The sequence below is a fragment of the Drosophila innubila genome (genome assembly GCF_004354385.1).
Source record: "Drosophila innubila isolate TH190305 chromosome 3R unlocalized genomic scaffold, UK_Dinn_1.0 2_E_3R, whole genome shotgun sequence".
Classification (NCBI taxonomy): domain Eukaryota; kingdom Metazoa; phylum Arthropoda; class Insecta; order Diptera; family Drosophilidae; genus Drosophila; species Drosophila innubila.
Window position 1 is genome coordinate 32,142,953 of NW_022995380.1, and position 21,611 is coordinate 32,164,563.

Genomic DNA, 21,611 nt, shown 5'->3' on the forward strand with positions numbered 1-21,611 from the left:
TCCATATGACTAATACACACTTAGAACCTACCCCAGCACATGACGAGGTGGCCGAGTGGTTAAGGCGTTGGACTGCTAATCCAATGTGCTCTGCACGCGTGGGTTCGAATCCCATCCTCGTCGAATTTACTTTTTTCATTTTTTTTTCTCATTAGAAAAATTTACTTATTTTATAATTCGTTGTTGTAGCTTAAAATATTTGGAATTTTAATTTAATTTTTTTTTTTTAATTGCAAATTAAAATGTTAAATCATAAGCCAGTTACTAAAAAAAAGTTTTATTTCGCTTTTAAAGGCAGGTTCGTATCTTATTTCAATTGAATCTAAAGCTTTTATGACCATGAGCGCTTACGATTGCAGCTTCGTATAATGACCAGCCCAGGCACTAAATATAAACGAAATGGAAATAGATACATTGATAACATTTTAACGACTACAACAACAACATACAGATGTGGGGGATAGATTTACTAGCATTTAAGTTTATTGACACGGCTCGTGAAAGGGCTCTCAAGATGATGCCTTAACGTCAAGGTCGCCGTGAAGTCGAACCAGCTAGAGCTCGAAATAATTAAAAAGAATTTTGGAGCCGCATTCGTAACATATAACAAGAAAATGAACAGGTAATTGATAATGATGGCTGTTAGTGCGGGTCAAAACAGTTAAAAGCCAGTAGATCAATTTACTTCATTTTAAATGATTACCTTTTTATCAATTTGCGGCGACTAATTGATCCATTTAATACTATTGGCGCTAATTCAAAGCATATATGTATTTTAGTAACTAGCGTCTATTTCTTTGAAACGGCAATTTGAAATGGCAGATAAAATACTTTACAGGCTAAGGTATCGAGAAATCGTTTGTACTATTGTAGACATATTTTAATATAAATGAGTAGTCCCCGACATTTATATTTTATTTATCTTTTTTTAGATTTAAACTTAAAATTCCATAACATTTAACTGTTTATAACAAAAACAAACAATTTTTCATTAAACTCAAAGTATTTTTTTTATAAATTACTACAGCTCTATCTAATATTTTTTCTATATTTTGATTTAAGATTTTCCTTGCATTACTTACTTTTAGTTTGTTTACTCTACTTATTCTGCTCAATAAACTGGTTGCTGAGCAATAAAATACAATAGGCCAAAAAATTTCTGCTTCTTCATATTCATTCGACTAAGTGTTGGAATTTCCTTGAATTGTAAATCAACCAAGATAAGTCATAAAACTTAACTATCAATCGTTTGCTCTAATTGTCAGAAAATTGGAAAGTTTGTTTTTTTAGTATGGGTATAAAGTAATTGGGATATAGTGCGCAAAAATCTCTCGTTAATCGAACCTGATGTGGGAGGTGTGAAAGTGACTACTGTGAATATATGTATGTATGAGAGAAATTATATCAGCGATAGCAGCTAAAACTCAAAATTAAATTATATTCGCTTTTAATATACTTCGCTTTCAATTCAATATTTGTTTGACTTGAACCACAACTTTCCGGTACCAATTTTCAATTTCAGTTTCAGTTGCAGCTTAACTTAATATAAGATCAGAGCCCAGAGTCAATTCAAATCAGTGCAGGGCACGTTTAACCTTTTCCCTGTGGTCACTTGCCACTTTCACAAATAAATAGGTAAATAAACTAAGTATAAACACAAGCCGATCTTTTGCACTTGGCTGCTTAACTAAGAAATACTCTATTTTTCGTACCAATTTTTTATTTATTATATTTTTACTATAACTTTATCTGTCCAACTTATTTATAATAACATGAATTTATAAAAACTGCTGAAACTTTAATAAAAAAATTATTTTAACATACAAGCAAAATTAAAGATATTAAAATAAATAAGCTATATATAACAAAGTTATTTTTAAAAGCAAAAATAAGTAAATATATGTTGTTCTACAGATTTTCTTTAATCTCAAAAAAAATTTTACGTTTTAAAATATGCTAAAAAGAATAATGCAAAATTTAAATTCTTAAAAAAAAAAAACAAATATAATATATACAGTTTTATTTATAAGCTTGACTCAAATTTTAAAATATCGAGATATCAGTTGAGCAAATATTAAATTCGAAGCTGCCTCTGTTATAGATTAAACGCCATTTATTTTCCTTTCGTTGCATTTCCTTTCGTATGCTCTACAAATATTTTACTTTCAATGAAAGTCAGAGTCGTCGTATAATTATATTGCATCCGTTGCTGACCCCAATCGAGTGTAGCTCATTACTCAGAAAAAAAGCCAAGCAAGCAAAAAAAATAAATAAATAAACAAGACGGAACGAGATTGTTAGCATTGCATAAGCCAAGTCCAAGACAATATGCCAACGATGACAACCATGACAACTTCATTCCCGAGTGTAAATCGCGAAAGCGGGGTGACAATTAAAAGGCGATGCCCACATGCCAAACGCCTCAAACTCAAACTCCAAATGAAACCCAAATCCAAAGAAAATTCCGATGTTAAGACAAAGACTCGTACTATGGAAAAAAATCTGATTTTTTAATTAAAAAATGTTAAAAGTCAAGAAATGTAAAATTCAAAAATTTTAAAATATCATAAGTTCTACTTGCTTCAACTATGCCAAAATTCAAGTGTCTAGCCTTACATTTAGATATTAAAATAAAATTTAATTTTTCTCTGATCGAAGGCAAGGGATAAAAATAATTTTAAAAAAAATTCTTAAAAGCTTAATTAAAGTGCTGCTTAGTTTCAAGTCTTTAGCTTTAAATTTAGGTTTGTTTTGTAAATTATATTTTACTTTTGGGTTAAGGTGGGGTGAAGGCAAAGCTCTATCAAAAAAGAAAAAAAATGTATTCTACATTAGTCTAACCAATGATCATATCAAATTTCAAGTCTTGATATATTTTGCTTTTTTCCCCATAGTGCAGAGGCTAGTTAGGCTGATTCATCTTAATTATTTGCAACGAATGAGTTTAATGAACTTGCTAGATAATTTATCGACAATAAAATGTGAAACCACGTAATTAGATACACATATTTATGAACATTTATGCCAACCGGCTTTAAAGTGACGTCGGAACGTGACGGCCTTAACCTTACCCAATGGGTGGGTGTTCCAGCCATCAACATTAATTCTGGCTAATGAAAACATTAGCCATCTAACTGGCCCACCAACTGTCAGACTAAAAGAGATAGAGACTCTGAATAGTTTGTATAATTTTTATAATTCAGTAGACAAACACGCAAGCGTCAACGTATAGAGTACAGATACACTTATAGACTTAAAGTCAATGTATAGAGTACTCATCCTTCTAAAGACTTTGTCTGTCATTTATTGCAAGAGAAATTCTTGATTAGTTTGGTATTATACACAGCTGCCTGCCATTGTCATCGTCTCGTGCTTCAGCCTGTCCAGTGCTACCAGTGTTGTCGCTTTTAAAGCCAAGAACATCGGAAAAAGCTAATTTTTCCAATAAAAAATTCGTCCTAAAAATATCGTATGATTTAATATGGTTATCATCAGGAAATAACCGATTCCGGAACTGTTAACCGTTTAATTTTTAGTACCAGATCTGAGACCGTAACCGAAATAAATTCTCTGTCCAGAACCGAATACCGAAACGTTTGTACTGGTACGGTTAAAGACTTGACCAATTTCAAACTGTCATAACTTGATCAATACTAAACCGATTTTCAAGCGGAATGCCATTTTAATCATGATTTGGCATTTTAATTCATTCTGCATTTAAATTTTATTAAATTCTTAAAAAAAAAATTTTGATCTAGATTCTACTAGATATTGATGCTAAGGGTCCCCCCTTTGAAATTTCGAAAATTTAAAATTTTAAATCTCAAGTTTTTACTTTTAATCAACTCCTTATATTATAATTAGTATAAAACAACACTTTAAACTTGATTCTGAGAACTTTCATTTTTTTGGAAAAAATCATGCCAAATTGATCATAAATTTGGACTTGTAAAGTGGCTATATCCGCAGTGTGACCAACTTCAAACTGTCATAACTTGATCAAAACTATATAGATTTTCAAGCGGAATGTCATTTTAATCACGATTTGGCCTCTAAATTCATTCTGCATTTAAATTTAGTTCATATAGAAAATTTAATTATTTTTGACCAAGACTCGGTATCGTAATTAATATAAAACAACACTTTAAACTTGATTCTGAGACCATTCATTTGTTTTGTAAAAAATCATCCCAAATCAAACAAAAATAAAGTGGCTAAGTCTGCAGTCTGACCAACTTCAAACTGTCATAACTTGGTCAAATCTGAGCCGATTTTCAAGCGGAATGTAATTTAATAGATTTTTAATTAAATTAATATTTTATAAAATTATTTTTTAATTTATTTTTAGGAATAAAATCACTTTTATATATGTGTAATAATTGAGTATTCAAATATTTGATATTTTTAATTTTTAATATAAAAAAGAAAAGCTGTTTTGCCAACACAGCTATCTACATTACTTCCGTCAGCAATCAGCACAAATATTAGTCTTAATAACTCCCAGCTTAAATCACAGTGATGCAGATACGAAATACAAGATACAAGATACAGACTGTCTGGCGTTTACAGCTCGTTCGTGATTTGTGTTGTCTAATCGTTAACAATTATGCCAATGCCAGATTTGTTAGTAGCTAGATTAGAGTATCTACTAGATACATGAATATCTCGTGCTGCTGTTTTCTTTATGTTCCTGGCTTGGTGTACGCACCTCAACACACACTTTTGTTGTGTACATTAGCTTAACTCGAACTGTGTGTAATTGACGTTGAAGGGGATTCTGAAGCTGCCGACTTTGTACGGCTAATTAATATTTAAAGGTGTTTTGATTGCCATTCCTTTAGTGGTATTGGTAGCCGAATGGCAAATGATATTAATGATTTGCGGTTATGTCATTTACTTGCACAGAGCGTAGTTAACAAAAAAGGGCGCACTAAAATTTTAATGCCACACTCAGATACTTAGATACTAAAATACTCGTATGTAATTGCTACAACTACTTGGAAATGCTTAACAATTTGGGTTACTTCAGCAAGTGAAAGATGAGAAAGTGTACAAGAGATGGGTTACATGTCAAATGTGTTTATATGATCACATACCAAAGCACTCATAAATGTAAAATTAGTTGTGTTTAACTAATTTAAGCTACTAGCTAGAAAACAGACAGTGGAAGTCAACTCTCATTTTATTTTTATGTAATAATATACTCATACTCTCAACACGACAGTTTTTTTTAATTAAAGCACACTAGGTCACAGCTTCCACTTCCACTTTGGCAAAGGTCAACCATAGAGTTCATTCGCCAGTCACAATCAAGATTGTGGCGTTGAGTGTGCTGCACTGTAAAATAGTCTGTAGCCTAAAATCTTATTGATATGTTGACTAATTGAAGTTCCGATGTATCTTTAATTTTGAATGTGTATATAACATTTAAAATTTATTGATTAATAAAATTTTAATTTAAAAAAATTGACTATTAAAATAGAACCGTTTACCGAAATAGTTATTTTGGAACGTACCGGAATCGTTATTTATTTCATATTGATTCCATGGAAATGAAATGCCTTTAAATTAACTTTAAATTATAAATAAAACAGAAGAGTAATGAAAACTTAATTGAATTGCCATGGAAAATATTTTTTTTAAGAAATGTTAATCTACTGAAATGCTGGACAGCTTTCTAATACCCTTGTTATTATTTTGATGGGTGTAGGGTAGAGCAACAGCCTTAAAACACGTCAACACATCACGCAATGCCATTTAAAAATAAAAGCTAACATATCATCTTTTCCAATGGCGCCAATTTAAATGTGACTGAAACAAAAACAAATACGTCTTAAGGGACGCACGCAGTGTGAGTGAGAGTGTGTGTGCTTGTGTGTGTATACATAATGAATGTGTGTGTGTTGCTTGTGTGTGTGGCCTGTCAATAGCAATCTTTTTTTCCACTGCAGCTTCGTGTTACCCATCGTCAGCCTTTGTTGTGGTAGGTTCATTTGTAACTAATTTGTGCACAAATCGGAAAAACAATAGCGGTTAGAATGGGTGTAGAATGACAGGGGGAAGGTGCCACAACCAACCTCCCAACCAGAAGCATATCGAGAACAAGAGGTGCAACAATTGCAGCTCTAGTTTGTAATTTAATCAAAAATCAAGTAAGTAGATGAGGGATATTAAGTTTCCAGTGCGTTTGTAACTTTCCAAAATCAAATCGAAAGCAATATCTGGATGAATGAAGTAAATTTAAATATAATATTTTGTGATCGAAAAATTATATTTTTTGTATCAATAGTTTCAACTTTAAATTTGTTAAGCTGAATAAAATTATGAAAGTCATAAGAAAAACTCTTATAATAAATTCTATTTAAAAATAATAAAATTTTTAGTTTTATTTAACAAGCATGGAAAAACTAGAATTTTTAATTATACATATACACACGGATTTTGAATACAAACTTAAATTAAACTATTATTTCATAATTATTCTGTCAAGATAAGACATACATTTTCTTATTTCAACAACAATATATTGATAATTGATAATTAATGTTTTAAAAATGTGTTGCTTTCCAGCAAGTCGTAGACTTTCTGAGCAATTGCAATGAATCAATTCGTCGGCCTGTTGAATTTGTCAAACCAATGGCAAAAGCAAAGTCCGCAAAGTGCAACGGCAAAGTGTAACAGTAAGCAGGTAAACAATAAAGTGGCAAATTGATGCACTTGGCTCGAGAGTTGGCTCATCATCGAGATCATTGTCGGGTGTCTCGGGCCACAGTTAGCAGCTATCTCGCTTGGCTCGGACCTCACACACATTAATACTAGCCGGGTTGGCAAGTCGGCTCACTCTTTCAGCAAAATATCCAAGTCAAGTCCAAGTTGATGACGTCGCAACACGATGACGATGACGACGACGACGACAGCAGCGAAGCCGACTGAGGCAGCGACAGCAAAGTGATTTTTGTTTCAAGAAATAAACCGAATTACACACGGTCCGCAGATCTCATTTATCTGCCGCTTTTTGAGGCGTACACAACGTTGAATAACGCTGTTCGCGTTTAATATTTTAAAAAATCTGTGTAACTCCCGACTTACGCTTAAGAATATCAACACATTAAAAAACTAAATTTTGTGATAAATCAACAATATTAAAATTTTTCAGATTCAGAATATTTTTAAATATTTCAATAATTCTCTTGTGTTTTAAGAGACGTGATTGCTTAAGCACATATTTGATTTCACAAACTAAACAAAGGACTCTTGTGCATCATTAATTGTGCATAAAAAAAGCAAATAAATTAAATACAATAAAAAAAAGCAGCTGCATTAAAAGCCACTAACAGTGACAGCCGCTTTTAAAGTGAGTGCAATTTGAATAAGTAACCATAAAACGGCATACGACTATGCACATCGATTTGCATGAACAAACACTCAGTTATGCACTTGACAGCTGCTAGATATTATTATTATTAATCATACACATCTATCGCATATGCATATTTATTAATGCTATATACTAACCAAGTTTGTTGCCTAAGTCTTTTTTCTTTAATCAAGTTTGCTGCCTAAGTCGTTCGTTTTGCGAAAGGCAATGTGACTTAATTAGTCGGATTCAACAAATGATGGGCATAAAACAAAGCGGCATTGATTGTCTAAAGTCTGTTAGTAAAATAGGAATGCAAAAAAAAAATATTTTTCAAAGAAGCTTTGGACATTAATTATGATGTAGAATCCAGCTTATTATATGTTAATCGATTGCATGTGAAGAATTGTCTTTGATGAGTAATTTAATGCTATGATTTCTTTTACTTTTTGTTGTCAGAGTTGTTCCTATAAGCATAAGCATTACTATTACTGAGCATTACAAAATAATATAAGCATTAGCATTAAAAGCATATTTTTCTTAACAAATAATAATGAAAGCTCATTATGATTAAATTTTAAAATAGTTATATTTGAAATTGTAGTACTTTACCAAAATGATAAAAATGTTAAACCAATATTAATAATTAAAAAAAGACATTTTATATGTAATATGTGCGCATAAAGCTACTTCACAATACTTCATATTAATTAAAATAGATACAATGTGAACACACCTACAACCTGCCAACTCAAAGAAAGTAAATAATGCGTTTGCTATTTCTCCACCCATCTCGTATTTCATACGGGCTGCAACAGTCCAAATAATCAGCAACTTAACCACGAACTTTCTGCAATTTATCATTATCCAATTTGATGTTTTGCAGCAAGGTCAACAGAGGACGCCACAAGTTGGATAAATGCCAGAGGCGTTCTTATTGTTAGACAGAAAGCATTGGGCAAACCTTAGTCTAAGATACACAAATATCTAAAAGATACGTATCATAATCTTCTTTAATTTGCATAATCAAGCTGATGGGGGCGCGGCTAAACGCCTTAACTTTCCTGCCCCTAACTTGTTAACATTATCGTTCTCGTCTCGAAATTAAATTGAAACCGTTTAGGCCGGTGTTCTTTTTTTCTTTTTTTTTCTTTTTTTTATTTTTTCCTTTATTTTGTTGATCAACTTAGTTTTTTACCAGCTCATTAATCACTCAGGCGTTGAAATACGCCGCCAGATGGCGCTCGCCACGCTCATTAGCGTAATTGCTCAGTTGGCATCACAGCTTGCGTCTACAGCGACAGCGACGGCGACGCCGACAGCGACGTCAGCTTCCATATTTTGATTAGCGTGCATTAAATGCTTTCATTTAACTGAATCAAATCGAAGCTCTCGAAATCTTTGTTATTTTTTTTAGGCTTTTTGTCTGAAACGTGAGAAACTCTACAATAAAGTAGCAACAATTTTCTGTAAAATATTTCGCGCTTTGATGAGCACAGTCGATTTATTTATTATTCAATTATTTGGCATTTGTGACTTGCAGAAAAAGGCTTGCCATTGTTTTATTTGTATTCGTATTGCTCGACTTGGATTATTATTTATTATTTGGTAGCCATTTGGTCCATCAATCAAATTTCAAAACAATTGCGATTTCAATGTAGGGTGTGGGTGTCTGATCACAAATTTGTGGACACTTTTTGTTCAAATTACCCTGACAGTTACGAGAATACACTGAGAGAAAAACAAAGATTCGTATTAAAAATAATATTTTTTTAAATTAGAAAAAATTAAGCGAAACAATTTGTCAAAAAATTCAAAAAAAATTATATATTTTTAAGAGTTTTGTTTCTCGGAGCATTTTAATGATGAAAAGTATATAATTAAGGCTGTAATTTTAGGAAATTATGTGAAAAATATGCTTGGAAAACGAATATTTTTTTTAATCAGTGTACTAACGAGTACTTATCCATTTCTTTCTGTCTCTTTTTCTGCAGCATGTCTACTCTGTTGAATTTTTCCCTGACAATGCTGCTGTTTACCCTGCTTACACTCAGAGAAAATGCGGCTTATCCCTACTCTTACAACATTCCCATGTCCAATAGGGCGGATGTTGCCAATACTGCCACGACCCCACAACTGATTAGCAAGCTGTTGGTGCAATCCCCCGCACTGGATAATGTGTATATGGATTATTTGGTAACCTCGAAGCCACTCAACCTGCGTAAATACAACAACAAAACAAAGAAAACCAAAAAGGACTCGAAAATTTACTTTATACCTATACCTCCACTGCCATATCGCTATATTCCTGGCATCGGTTACGATTATCAGCCCATGAAAATTAAGCCCATTGTACAAGAGTCGACAACGGAGAAGCCTCACCATGGGAATGGAAACCGCATAACCGTTCCCACGACAGGCATTCCCTCGACTCCAATGCCGGCACAGAGTAAACTGTTCCATGTCCAACATCACAAGGAGTACTACTTCAATGGACGTCCCTTCCGACTACAGGCGGCGCATGCCGGTCGAAAATCCTCACTGACGCCACTTAATCTCAAATCAAGATTTTACTACAATAAAAATATTATTTATTGATTATTTGTAATTTATTAATTATTGTAATTGTGTTTTATTTGATTGGCAACCTAGTTTAATTACTTAATCTAGATAATTCAATTATGAAATGTATAAATTAATCTTAGCTTTATTGTGCCAAAATTTCGTCCACCTCGGCCTTACCATTTGGGCTGCACGAATATTAGTCAGTTAGTCAGTCAGTCATTACAAACAGTTTAATATATTTAGATTAATTTCTGACTTTTGGTTTTTAAGACCGAAAGTACAGAAAGTGCGCGGCAGGAGGAATTTGTCGGATGAGCTGAATGCATGAACACATTCCTCCCTGGACGTAGGTGTCACATTGAATATTCTGGGATATTGCTCGCCTTCAGCTATGACAACGTTGCCCCAACTGCCGACGGCAGTCGGTTCACTCTTATCGAGGTCTAACGAGGTAACGCTGGTCCACAGACAGATGGGCATGAGGTAGCGCTTATAATCTGAATGCGTCTTCACACTCTTCACGGCCATCAATTGGTCACCCTTCTCCGAATTACTGGTTGCAACGTGCTGGCCCACATAGACTCGCAACTCAGCTGGATCCTTCTCATAAGTAGATGCAATTGGCCGCCGATATCACTGTACTTCCCGAGATCAATGTAGAGGCGCATCTGTATTTCAGCTGAATCCTTCCGGGACTCAAACTTATGTATTGGTTAACCGCCCTTATCCAAGGAAACTGACCTCTCGTTACGTGCTTTCCATCAATCTGTAAATCAGAAAGTCCCTCCACTCCTCACTCCGCTGCTCCTGGTTCTTTAGGCGTAGGAGCCACGATTACCACCGTCTTTTTCGTGGTACTTTCGTATGCCGTCACCACTTGAGACCAGCTAAGAGTCATATACATGAAACGAGTAGTTTTAAAATAGGGGACATCATCTACAAAAAATAAAGACCAAATTACTAATATTAAGAGCATTAATTATATTCGACCAAGATTTGATTTCGATGCTAAGGGTCCCCCTTTGAAATTTCGAAAATTCAAAATTTTAAATCTCAAGTTTTCACTTTTAATCAACTCCCTCTTTCGTAATTAGTATAAAACAACACTTTAAACTTGATTCTGAGACCTTTAATTTTTTTGTAAAAAATCATGCCAAATTGAACACAAATTTTGACTTGTAAAGTGGCTAACTTGATCAAAACTAAACCGATTTTCAAGCGGAATGTCATTTTGATCATAATTTGGCCTCTAAATTCTGCATTCAAATATTTGTAAACTCGTTGAAAACAATTTTTATTGCCCTAGGTCTGTTTATTTCGATGTCGAATTAATTATAAAACGACATCTTAAAATTTTTAAATGTTTCAGAATTGATTTGTTGTACCGTTACGTACCGGTACTGAATTAAATTAATTAAAACCTGAAAATTATTTTTTAGAAGTATTTACATGTGCTGGCTGTACAGAGGACTTCACCATTGATTCGGATTAATATGATGCTTGGAAGTTCATCTTTAAAGTTTTCGAAGTGCACAAAAGCCTCGCCACTTCCCCGATTCTCACTTCGCTGAAGAGCCGTCGCCGGATACGGCTCGGATACGGTCGAGCCCGCTCGACAGTAAAATACCCAACTAAAAACTTGATTTTTGTCTTATAAGACCATAAATAAATCAAAACAAAACAAATGGTGGTTTTAATTCATATATATATTCATTTTTGCTGTTGCCAAATGTAATCAGCAATGCATTTAATTAGATTTTATGAAAATTTGCAGAGTTATGACAAAGCAGTTTTACAATCTAAGGAATTCCACTTTGATTTCCACACAAATTGACGTTGGGCGCATTGTTCTCAACAAGGGATTAAGTGCTTTAAAAGTAGCTCTCACTTTGTAAATGCCATCCATGTCGCTGAGGTGCGATTCGAATATGAAATCCATTTGAAATCGCTTGTGAACGAATTTGGTCTGCAAAAATTAAGAACATTTTAAAATGTATAGTCTATAAGTGATATATTAAGTTCTTACTCCTCGTTCTCTTAAGCATTTCAATTTTATTGCATTTGCATTTTCAACATTATGAAGCCAGGTTTTGTACCAGTGTTGATTTTTATCCCACATGATAGAACAAAAATCTGGTATATTCAATGTATAAATAGTTGGATTCCAAGACCCGCGTTCAAAGTGAAGTAGCTCAAACTGTGCCTAAAAATGTTTTAAAAAAATTTTTAAATTGACAAAATAAATGTTAAATATATTAAAATAATGTTAAAGTATTAAAAATGTTCAAAATGTTAAAAGTGTTTAGATGTTAATCGTGTCAAAAATGTTTAAAAAAAAATGTTAAAATTTTTAAAATGTTAAATAAAGGAAGTGATTTTTAAAAATTCTAAAATATGTTAAAGAAATTGCAAAATGTTATTAAAATTTGATAAAATATTAAAAGAAAAGAACATATTTTTTTGTACATTAAAAAAATTGTTAATTGAAAATCACCTGGATAATATCCGTAGGCTGGACATCCCACACTGTAGTTGCTTTTCCCTCGATAAAAACATTTTCGACTTCCAAGTCAAATTTAAGTTCAGAAAAATCAAATAATCCCTGAATATTTAGTACTCCATTTGGTTGGTCCGGACAATCGTCGAATACTTCGTCATTCTGAAAAATACTTTTATATTTGTAAGCACTTGAAAAGCCAACTAAGATGGATACACCCAACAACACACTGTAAGACCACATTTTGAAACTATTCAATAAGTGAATATCCGTGTTTATATACTGGAAAACGAAACTATTTTTCGACTATAAGTTCGTTTTTTACGTAATTTAATCACGTGTTAATTGATCATAATGAGATTTGTTGTGATTTATCAAAAATTAATGATTTATCATAATACACGTTGCTTGCTTTTCCTAAATATGCAAACATCAATTTGCTGTAATTATATTTTTCAACACGTGATCTTTAAATACGATTAATACGAATTAAAACACAAAATACATGACACTTTATTGTATAAATTTTATTGTGATACCAGGTGAACAAATTTGTTTTAATATATACACACACATACACTCCCAACACACATGTGCATTCAGTACAAAAATTATTAAGCAAAAAATATATTTTTGTATATTTTATATATTTAAATATTTATATTTTTATGACTACAAGTATGAGTACAATAAAAAATTTTTTTCCTTGGTCAACTGTTGGTTTCATATGAAAATATAGCATGTTCATATTTTCCTAACAATTTAATATGTATTTCATATTAAGAACTGCGATTTTTGAGATTAATATTAATAGCATTAGTAATTTGGTCTTAAAGTGGCCTTACTTTAAGAGAAAATATATAAGATGTATGTTGAATGTCTGTTTTTTTTTCAGCGAATGTCTATAGAGATTCAAGCATAGCACATATAAAATACCATTTAGTAAATATAATTACTGTCACCGTTTCCAATGTTGTGCTGTTAATAATAAAATGTAGACAACTCTAAGATTCATTTAAACCATCAAATTCTAAACGTGAACATGTTTAATGAGATGATAATGAGTTGGTTTGATAAATGCTTGCATACACTCGCATGTGAAGCCGGAAGAAAACAAAATTGGGGAAATTAGAAAAATTTGGCCAGCAAATTTATAGCGCCCCAAAAGTTAGCGGACTTAAAATTATGAAGCAAATGTTGCTTTCACTCCAAGTAACTGGAAAAAGTACAGAAATACATGAAAATATCATTCGTTTAAGTGGCTAAATATGAATGCGTGAGAAAATTTAAGTACCAAATAGAATACTTGGTAATAAAATGTGGCCTATTGTTGGTTGCCACGGCAGGGCGCCAAGCAACGAAGTTATTGAACAAATTCAATTCCTATACTCTTTTACCTCCCTCTCTAAACATCGTCAATAAACAAACGGATTTTCACTAAAATATTTCACACAGTAGGCAGTAAAGTATTTGAAATAAATAATATAATAAATCGTATATATATTTCATAGAATCAACAAGATGAGCGACAAGGACTCTCCCCCATCCTACGTATGCAATATGCAATTAAATGTGGATTCCTCGGAGCAACCAAAGGTGCGCTCAATTTGTGGACCTGCCTATGATCAACGTAGCACTGAATCCGATCCACAAGATGAATTTTTGGTGGATGTGGAAAATGTTACCGTCAAGTTTTACATATCAAAGACGAAAATTGTTGCCCAAGTTTATCCCAACTGCATGACCATGGCCGAGGTGAAACAGGATATATCGCGTAAATTTGAGGTGGATCCGAGCATAATTCTGCTCAAACAGGACAATCGTTTGCTATGTGATAATGTACCCATACATTCGACCAACTTTGATGAGTTTGGCATACATGAGTTTCAGCTGGAGCTCAATGTGCCCAAAGGCGATAACACCAAGCTAAGTCTGAATGTCTACTACGAGTGAGTATTGTTCGCTATATATACTAGATGTATCTAGTATCTCGTTGTTAATTCGATTGATCCTATGAATGCACGATGAATTTCGGCCTTCTAGGTCTTACCGTTTGGTCTGCACAATGCTCAGTCAGTCAGGATAAACAGTTTTATATATTTTCAAGATATTTACCTTTACTTTTCTTTTCGTTAGTAAACATCGTCTGCCAGATTATTTGACTGTCCATATTTCCGGAGAGGACACGGAGGATGGACAGCCAAAAAATGTGGTGGTGGAAATTGAAAATGCAGCGATTGTCAAGCCTTTTCTATGTGGTTACAAAGACAAGCATAGTAACAAGGAGTATTTGGATGCCTTTACGCAAACTGGGCCATATTTAGATAAATGGAAGAGCAAGCATTATCGATCCCGGGATACACAGACCTGGCAGCAAAAGGAGAAAACTTTGGTAAGCCTGCTATTAATCACTAGATTTTTATCAAAGAAATATTTTTTATTTGTAAGATTTAATAGCTAATTTTTAATCATATTCTTAGTATAACTTATAAAAAAAATAACAACGAATTTTAGTATATTACAAAAACTATAATTTCAATTTTCAAAATTTAAAAATAATTTTTAGTTCACAATAGGAGTTATTCAAAATTGGTATTTTAAAAATTGAGAATGTTACTAAGTTTTGATTGATTTTTTTTTAACTCATGTCTCTGAAGGCCTATTACTTATATATATTCCAATTACAGAATACGGCACATGAGCAGTCTGTACAGTGTTTCCTTGATGGCATTAACGTCAGATACATGTCCACTGCCAACGATTATGTCATTGTCCCCGGCAAATACCAAACATTTGCTCAAAAGGAACGAGCTGAGCGGAAGCTTGAGAAGATTCTGTTGATACAGCGCAATTGGCGACGCTGGATTCTTTGGAAGTATATACATATACGGGCCAATGAATATCGGTAGGGTTATGCCGTACCCAACTACTTTTTATAATTTAAATAATTATTTTTTTGTGAAATGTTCTTAGGTGTCTAGTGACAAATCGGTTGGATGAGGAACAGCAGTATGAGGAATGTGTGGAAAAGCGCGTGGAGCGCACGGAGCAAATAAAACAGTTTCCACGGACCAACGATGACTTCGATATGCTGTTTGCGGAGATCTCACGTTGGAAGCGGTCGGAACTTAAGCGGATTGCAGCCAACTTTGAGGGACCTGCTCGGATATCCGAGGTGAATATTCTGCTGGATAAGGAAATTCGACTGTTGAACGGTGTGGAGAGACAGCGACGTTTGGTGTCCATGGCCATGGAGGACTTTCGCAAAGATCAGCTGTTGAAGGAAATGGGAAAACCCATAGAATGGATTGGTTACAAGGATTGTAAAATCCACTTGGATTTACTGCGCACACAACGCGTTCGATTTTTATCCGAAGTCTACAAAGATTTGCGCCAGACGCTGGACAAGGAGAAACGTCTGGAGCTTCTAGGACGCGTCATGGAGCTGCTCTTGGATGAGGCATGCTTTCCGAATTTTCCAGAGGTAAATTTTAATTAAAAAGAATTTTAATGAAAACTATAACTATGTTAGCAATTTGCAATTGTAGCTTTTCGATCTCTTCGATAGAGAAAAGAATCTGTTAATCTATGCCAAGTCCTGTGATGTGGAAATTCTGCGGAAACGTCAAAACATATTGTTTTTCGAGCTAATCAAATTTCAAAAGCGGGAGCAACAGAAAAGTAAGAAACAGGGACCATAATCAATATAAGTTAGATTTTATAAATTATGGAAAATCATTATAAAGGTATTCATTTAAAATAATGAGCAGATTTATTATATTATATTTAAGCAATTACAATGATTTTAATTTTACAAAATCTAAGCGATACGTTCCCTGCTAAAAATAATTATTTAATTAAATATTTAATGCGGTTCCTGGTAAGAAGTGATCAACTGGAACTGAATCGATATCCAACAGATTAATTTGTTAATATTTATGTTTTCGCAGATGTTCCTTCTCGCATGTGCATTGTGTGTAAAAAGGTAAAACCATATTCCCAGTTTGCGATACGAACTCGCCAGAGTCACGTGGACACTTGTAAGCATTGTTACTACCTAAAGGTGAGATAATGATATACTCAGAAGATGCAGCTAATAATGATGATGATCATACACAGTTGGTGGCCACGGAAAACACAGTTTACCAATCGATCCTACGCTGCATTCAACGGGATGAACGTAAAAGGAAATGCACCACATCCTTTGCTTTTGTTATGCAGCAGGACGATGTGCGTCACATGCTCGACAAAATTTGGCACGGACACTCGGCACTTAGCAAGACGGAGAATCTCAGCGAACTGCGGTAAGTTCTAGCTCAAATTCATATCAGAAATTCGACAAGTAATACTTTTCTAATATTATTGAAATCAATTTTCCGAAAGATCATAACTTTTATCAAGAAATAAGCAAAAAAAAAAAACATCACCGGAACCGATTCCGGAACCGTTAACCAAAATTAATTCTCTGTCCAGAACCGAAAGAGTTGACCAACTTCAAACTGTCATAACTTGATCAAAACTGAACTGATTTTCAAGCGGAATGTCATTTTGGGTTTGAATTGGCCTCTTAATTCATTCTGCATTTAAATTTTGTTCATTTGGAAAATTTTATTATTTTTGACCAAAATTCGATATCGAGGGTAAGGGTCCCCCCTTTGAAGTTTTGAAAATTCAAAATTTTAAATCTCAAGTTATGACTTTTAATCAACTCCTTATATCATAATTAGTATAAAACAACACTTTAAACTTGATTCTGATACCTTTAATTTTTTGTAAAAAATCATGTGAAATTTAACAAAAATTTGTAAATTGGCCAAATCCGCAGTCTGACCAATTTCAAACTGTCATTACTCGATAAAAACTGAAACAATTTTCAAGCGGAATATCGTTTTGACAAATCATGAGATTTGGCGACTAAATTCATTCTTCATTTAAATCATGTTCATATATATATCTATATATATATATATATCCATAGATATCAAACACCTTATCTTGACGTTGAAACCGGACCTGAATGTTTTTCTTACTTAAAATTTTTCAATTCTTTTGTACTCTGTATATTTTTTTTAGTTGAATTTCATTATTTATACTAACCAAATTTTTTTTCCACTTATTTTGATATCTTTATTCTTCATTTATGATGGTTTTTTGATTTTGCAATATTTAGAAAAATTCGTGTAAGTCACCTGTCGAACAATAATTAAAACTTTATGCATATTTATTGTTTATTTTGTTAGATTGCCTCGCTGGAATAAAAGTGATGACTGGTCACCATGGAACTGCGTCTGTTTAACAGAACGCGAGACTCGTGATCATTACAAGATCGACAACATTGAGAAGGTCTACGATGCCAAGTTTATACTGTATGTTGGCAATTGTCATATGTTGGCACGTAACTTGTTCCACACTCTGGCCGCTGTGGCCACAGAGTTCCAGGAGACAGGACAATGGTGGAAAGTGGGCATGAATAAGCAGCGCAGCAGCAACTTGAATGCAGTCTAATATTTAGTAATTCATACTTAAAATACTGACTAAACCAAAAATATATTCATTATCTTAACAAATTAAAAGTTTTATCCCAGCATAAAAAACACTTTAAATTTCATTGCAAATCACAAATATATACAAGCTTCGTTTAATGTTTTAAAATTTACATCATTCCTTTCTTGTTTATTAATTCAGAATTGTTTTCTGTCAGTATAAATAAATTAATAAGCCTGATATCCAATTTGTCATTTATATGGGATTTCAAGCAATTCTTTATATTACTTTATGAATTTATACTTGAGTAGTTTTCTTTAATTCAGCGCCTAATTAAATTACAGTAATGAAACAATTCAAATTTTCACAAAACAATCAACTGGTTACTTGAAGTTATTTCCTACTAACAACGTCTTTAAACTTCGCCTCCAAATACTGAACTCGCTTCAGTAATTTGTCACTGGTGCTGAATTCGTTGTAGGGCACAGGTATTATCTGGTAGCCACTCTTTTCCAGTAAATCAAACGTTAGATTCGTTATGCCACTCGCACTGCGGTGAGTTCCATGGCAAATGTCATGGAAATCCACCACCATTAAGGCAACTCTAAAAGTAAAATGAATCGTTTAGCATAAGATCAGTATTAGTCAGTATTACCATATAAACAATTTACCTAATTACATCTTGACTCGTCTTATCCAGGGGAAGGGCATTTCTTTGGGAATCAAATTGACAGGTAGCATCTGTAATTAGTTTTTATAAAACACTTTTTTTGGTAGACTGTTTTATTAATCGTACCAATTAAGAAGCCCATTTTGCTGTCCACCGAGCCGAGGACATGATTACTGGCCGGTAGCAGGCTTTTAAGCGCATCCAACACTCCATTGACAAGAATCTGCTTGGATTTGGTGTGTGCCATGGGCACCTGGTAGACAGGACTATCCGTTGGCAGGATTACGCCCTTGTAGTCCGTGGCACAAAGTTGCGCATAGCTGTTTAGATTTAATAGCCTCATTTTAAATGTCGGCGTTAGACCCGCTTTATCATTCTGCAATTTAGACAGGAAGTCCGCGCTGTAAGGAGAACGAACTAAATTCAATTGAACTGCTTAGACAGAACACAATAAAATTGCTACAACCTTAGAACCGACTCCAGCTGACTATTCTCCACAAGTCCCAGCATCGTTAGCGACCAAACATAATTCAGCCAGTCCGATTGCCTCTTGAAATCCTCTCGTATTATTGACTTGGCCAGCTTCTTGCGTACTTCATCCAATTGTGCACTTTTGAAGTTCAACAGCGCTGCTGTCAAGAAGTAAGCGCTGAGATCTTGAGGTCGACAGATTTCACTGTTTTTCAACAGCCACTGCGTCAGGGATTCCAATATATCTGCAATAAATTGAGTTTAATTTCAGTACTGACTAGAGACAAGTGAAGGTACCGAATTCCGAACATTTTTTAAGGCATTACAAAAACAAACGAAAAACAGCTAAGAGTAAAATTTTACAAAAGGCCATAGTTAGGAATTATGTTATTATCACTAATGTCGAAATTAGGCAGAGTATTACTTAAGTCATTAGAACACAAAATTTAAGACTTTATCGAATTTTTAGGCAAAGCGGTATACAATATTTATATGTATTGATTTTGAGATAAATTAGAAAAATAAAAATGTAAAGACAAGAAGTAAGAAAAGTCTAAATCAAAAATATTTTAATAAAATACGAGCGATTTTTTTTAATAAAATATTTTGGCTTCCTTAAGTTAGGTTTGAATTTATAGAATACGTGGAATCAAAGATTAGGCGTGTTATATTTACCCAAATCGCGATATCGCATAATGCCCAGACTGGTCAATATAGATCCCACCACTGCAGATTTTTCAGAATTCTTTGGCAGCGCCGCTTGGACATCCGCACAAACTTTGGCGCCGAGCACGGAGTCCTGAAAGTTGAGCATGGACATGGCATAGAGGACATCCGCCGACTGCTTCAGATCCAGCTGATCCGAGGCACTGCTGATGTTAAAGGCGAGGGAGCGCAGAAGCGGAGTGCTGCGACGCTTACGTTGGGCCAAGGTGCTCATCACCTTGACCATCTGGGGCAGACTTATGCTGGCTATTAACTTGGCCGCTTCGTCATCCCCTGCAACGCCCAGAACGGTATTCAAGTCATCGGTGCGAAAGCCAGAAATGCGTTTGGAAGAGTTGTTGCCATTTGCAGATGCTCCTGCAGTGTTACCATTCTTGGCAACACCATTCTTGGCAAGAGCTGTCCGTCCCAGCATGCGACAGACTCTCAAAAATCTCGAATCGTTTTCAAATTCCGAGATTTTTACACGATTAATGGTGCTCCATTCGGCGAGTATTGAGACGATCTTGAGTGCATGTTTGCGGTTAAAGCCATTGTTGTTCTCTGTGATGGCCAATAGGCCGTTCACGGTTTTGGCATTTACAATCCGCTCATCTATGTTGTTAACGGCCGAGTTTGTTGTGGATTTGCCACCCGATTCGCTTTCATTGCGCAGCGATTCAAAGGCAGCTGCAACCATTTGCCCTAAAAGTGAATAAAGTCAATAAATGAATTTAATAATGATAATAAATTAATGCTGGGTTTACGTTGGGACACACTGCGGCATCATTTTCTTTGGCAGTTTCTGTTAGCTAGGAACACTATTCTAATCAGGGATTAAGACCGTAACTTTTAACCGGTATTTATCGATTGCAAGACTTTTATATTATACCAACACCGAAGCAGCGACATTGCTAAAACCGAAACAACCTTTTATTAACCAATTCATGTGTAACATTAAGTATTTTTGTGCCACTTGATTTTGTCACAGCACTTGTGTTCACATTACTCTGTGAGCCACTGTAATGTAAAATATGATGCACTGTAATGAAAGCCCAATGTAAGCCCACCATAATACTTTAATGTAATGTGAACGCACCAGAATTCTTTTGCTTCCTTGCTGCCTCCGCTGCCGACGGAGAAGCCGCTGTCGCTGCCGACGCACGCTGCTCGGCATCATCAGCAGCAGATCCCTGACCATTACTATTACTCGCTGCCGTTGCAAGCGCGGCGCTTGCCGCACGTGCGTTGGCGCTATTGCTGCTGTAAGTGGCGCGGCGACAGAGCTGTGTCACAATACTCCCGGTAAAGCGCTGTAATCCCAACATTTTCACTTATGTATGTTAACAGTTTACCAGGTGTTTCCTCCTGTAAGAAACCAATGAAGTTTACATAACCTTTTTGTTTACACTTTTTTCGTTCAAAATAAAACTGTATAGTTGCACTGAGTCAACTCACAGGCGCTGACTTTAACAGACGATCCTTATTATATGGACTGTTTAATTGAAAATTAATATATTTATTTACAAGTTACTTAAATCTTTACTTTAAAGTAATTACTTAAGTTCCTAGTTATCTATTGAACCGCAGGGCTGCCACCTGACAGAAATAAGGTCGCCACCTGGCAGAAAAAGTTGCCATTTATTTTGGCGCTGCCAGACCTAGCAATCTGATGTAGATAATTTTTTATATATTTTCCTTTTTTTCAGAATGATCTTTTTTTTCATTTTGAATCTAAAATTTTTTTATTTTTGCAGCATTTTTGTTGAAACTTTGTTGCAAAGTTTCAAATAAGCAACTTTCATTATTTAAAGTTCAAATTCAGCAACAGTTCAGCTGTTACAACACTGTTGAGCAACATT

At 34.3% G+C, this 21,611-nt stretch overlaps 4 protein-coding genes and 1 non-coding gene across 5 annotated transcripts; 3 read left to right on the forward strand and 2 right to left on the reverse strand.

Moving 5' to 3' along the window:
* The first annotated feature begins 41 nt into the window (after positions 1-41).
* On the forward strand, positions 42-123 carry Trnas-gcu. The gene has a single exon. It is a non-coding gene; the product is annotated as a tRNA-Ser (tRNA).
* Positions 124-7,224: 7,101 nt separating this feature from the next.
* LOC117791399 lies at positions 7,225-9,962 on the forward strand. The gene is made up of 2 exons (XM_034631138.1): positions 7,225-7,354; positions 9,352-9,962. Exon 2 carries the CDS (start codon positions 9,353-9,355, stop codon positions 9,953-9,955), a length of 603 nt encoding a protein of 200 aa, XP_034487029.1. The 5' UTR covers positions 7,225-7,354; position 9,352; the 3' UTR covers positions 9,956-9,962.
* A 1,714-nt stretch (positions 9,963-11,676) lies between these two features.
* On the reverse strand, positions 11,677-12,662 carry LOC117789559. The gene is made up of 4 exons (XM_034628589.1): positions 12,636-12,662; positions 12,417-12,581; positions 11,949-12,125; positions 11,677-11,888 (listed from the first exon to the last, which is right to left on the reverse strand). Exons 1-4 carry the CDS (start codon positions 12,660-12,662, stop codon positions 11,715-11,717), a joined length of 543 nt encoding a protein of 180 aa, XP_034484480.1. The 3' UTR covers positions 11,677-11,714.
* Positions 12,663-13,865: 1,203 nt separating this feature from the next.
* Positions 13,866-17,982, forward strand: LOC117791401 (IQ and ubiquitin-like domain-containing protein). Its single transcript, XM_034631140.1, has 9 exons — positions 13,866-13,880; positions 13,931-14,368; positions 14,556-14,811; positions 15,107-15,324; positions 15,393-15,903; positions 15,968-16,100; positions 16,370-16,482; positions 16,539-16,723; positions 17,660-17,982. The coding sequence occupies exons 2-9, from the start codon at positions 13,941-13,943 to the stop codon at positions 17,922-17,924; spliced, it is 2,109 nt and encodes a 702-aa protein (XP_034487031.1). The 5' UTR covers positions 13,866-13,880; positions 13,931-13,940; the 3' UTR covers positions 17,925-17,982.
* A 74-nt stretch (positions 17,983-18,056) lies between these two features.
* LOC117791402 (FAST kinase domain-containing protein 4) lies at positions 18,057-21,304 on the reverse strand. The gene is made up of 7 exons (XM_034631141.1): positions 21,208-21,304; positions 20,849-21,117; positions 19,720-20,454; positions 19,040-19,289; positions 18,700-18,974; positions 18,575-18,644; positions 18,057-18,507 (listed from the first exon to the last, which is right to left on the reverse strand). The coding sequence occupies exons 2-7, from the start codon at positions 21,075-21,077 to the stop codon at positions 18,297-18,299; spliced, it is 1,770 nt and encodes a 589-aa protein (XP_034487032.1). The 5' UTR covers positions 21,078-21,117; positions 21,208-21,304; the 3' UTR covers positions 18,057-18,296.
* Between the last annotated feature and the right edge of the window lie 307 nt (positions 21,305-21,611).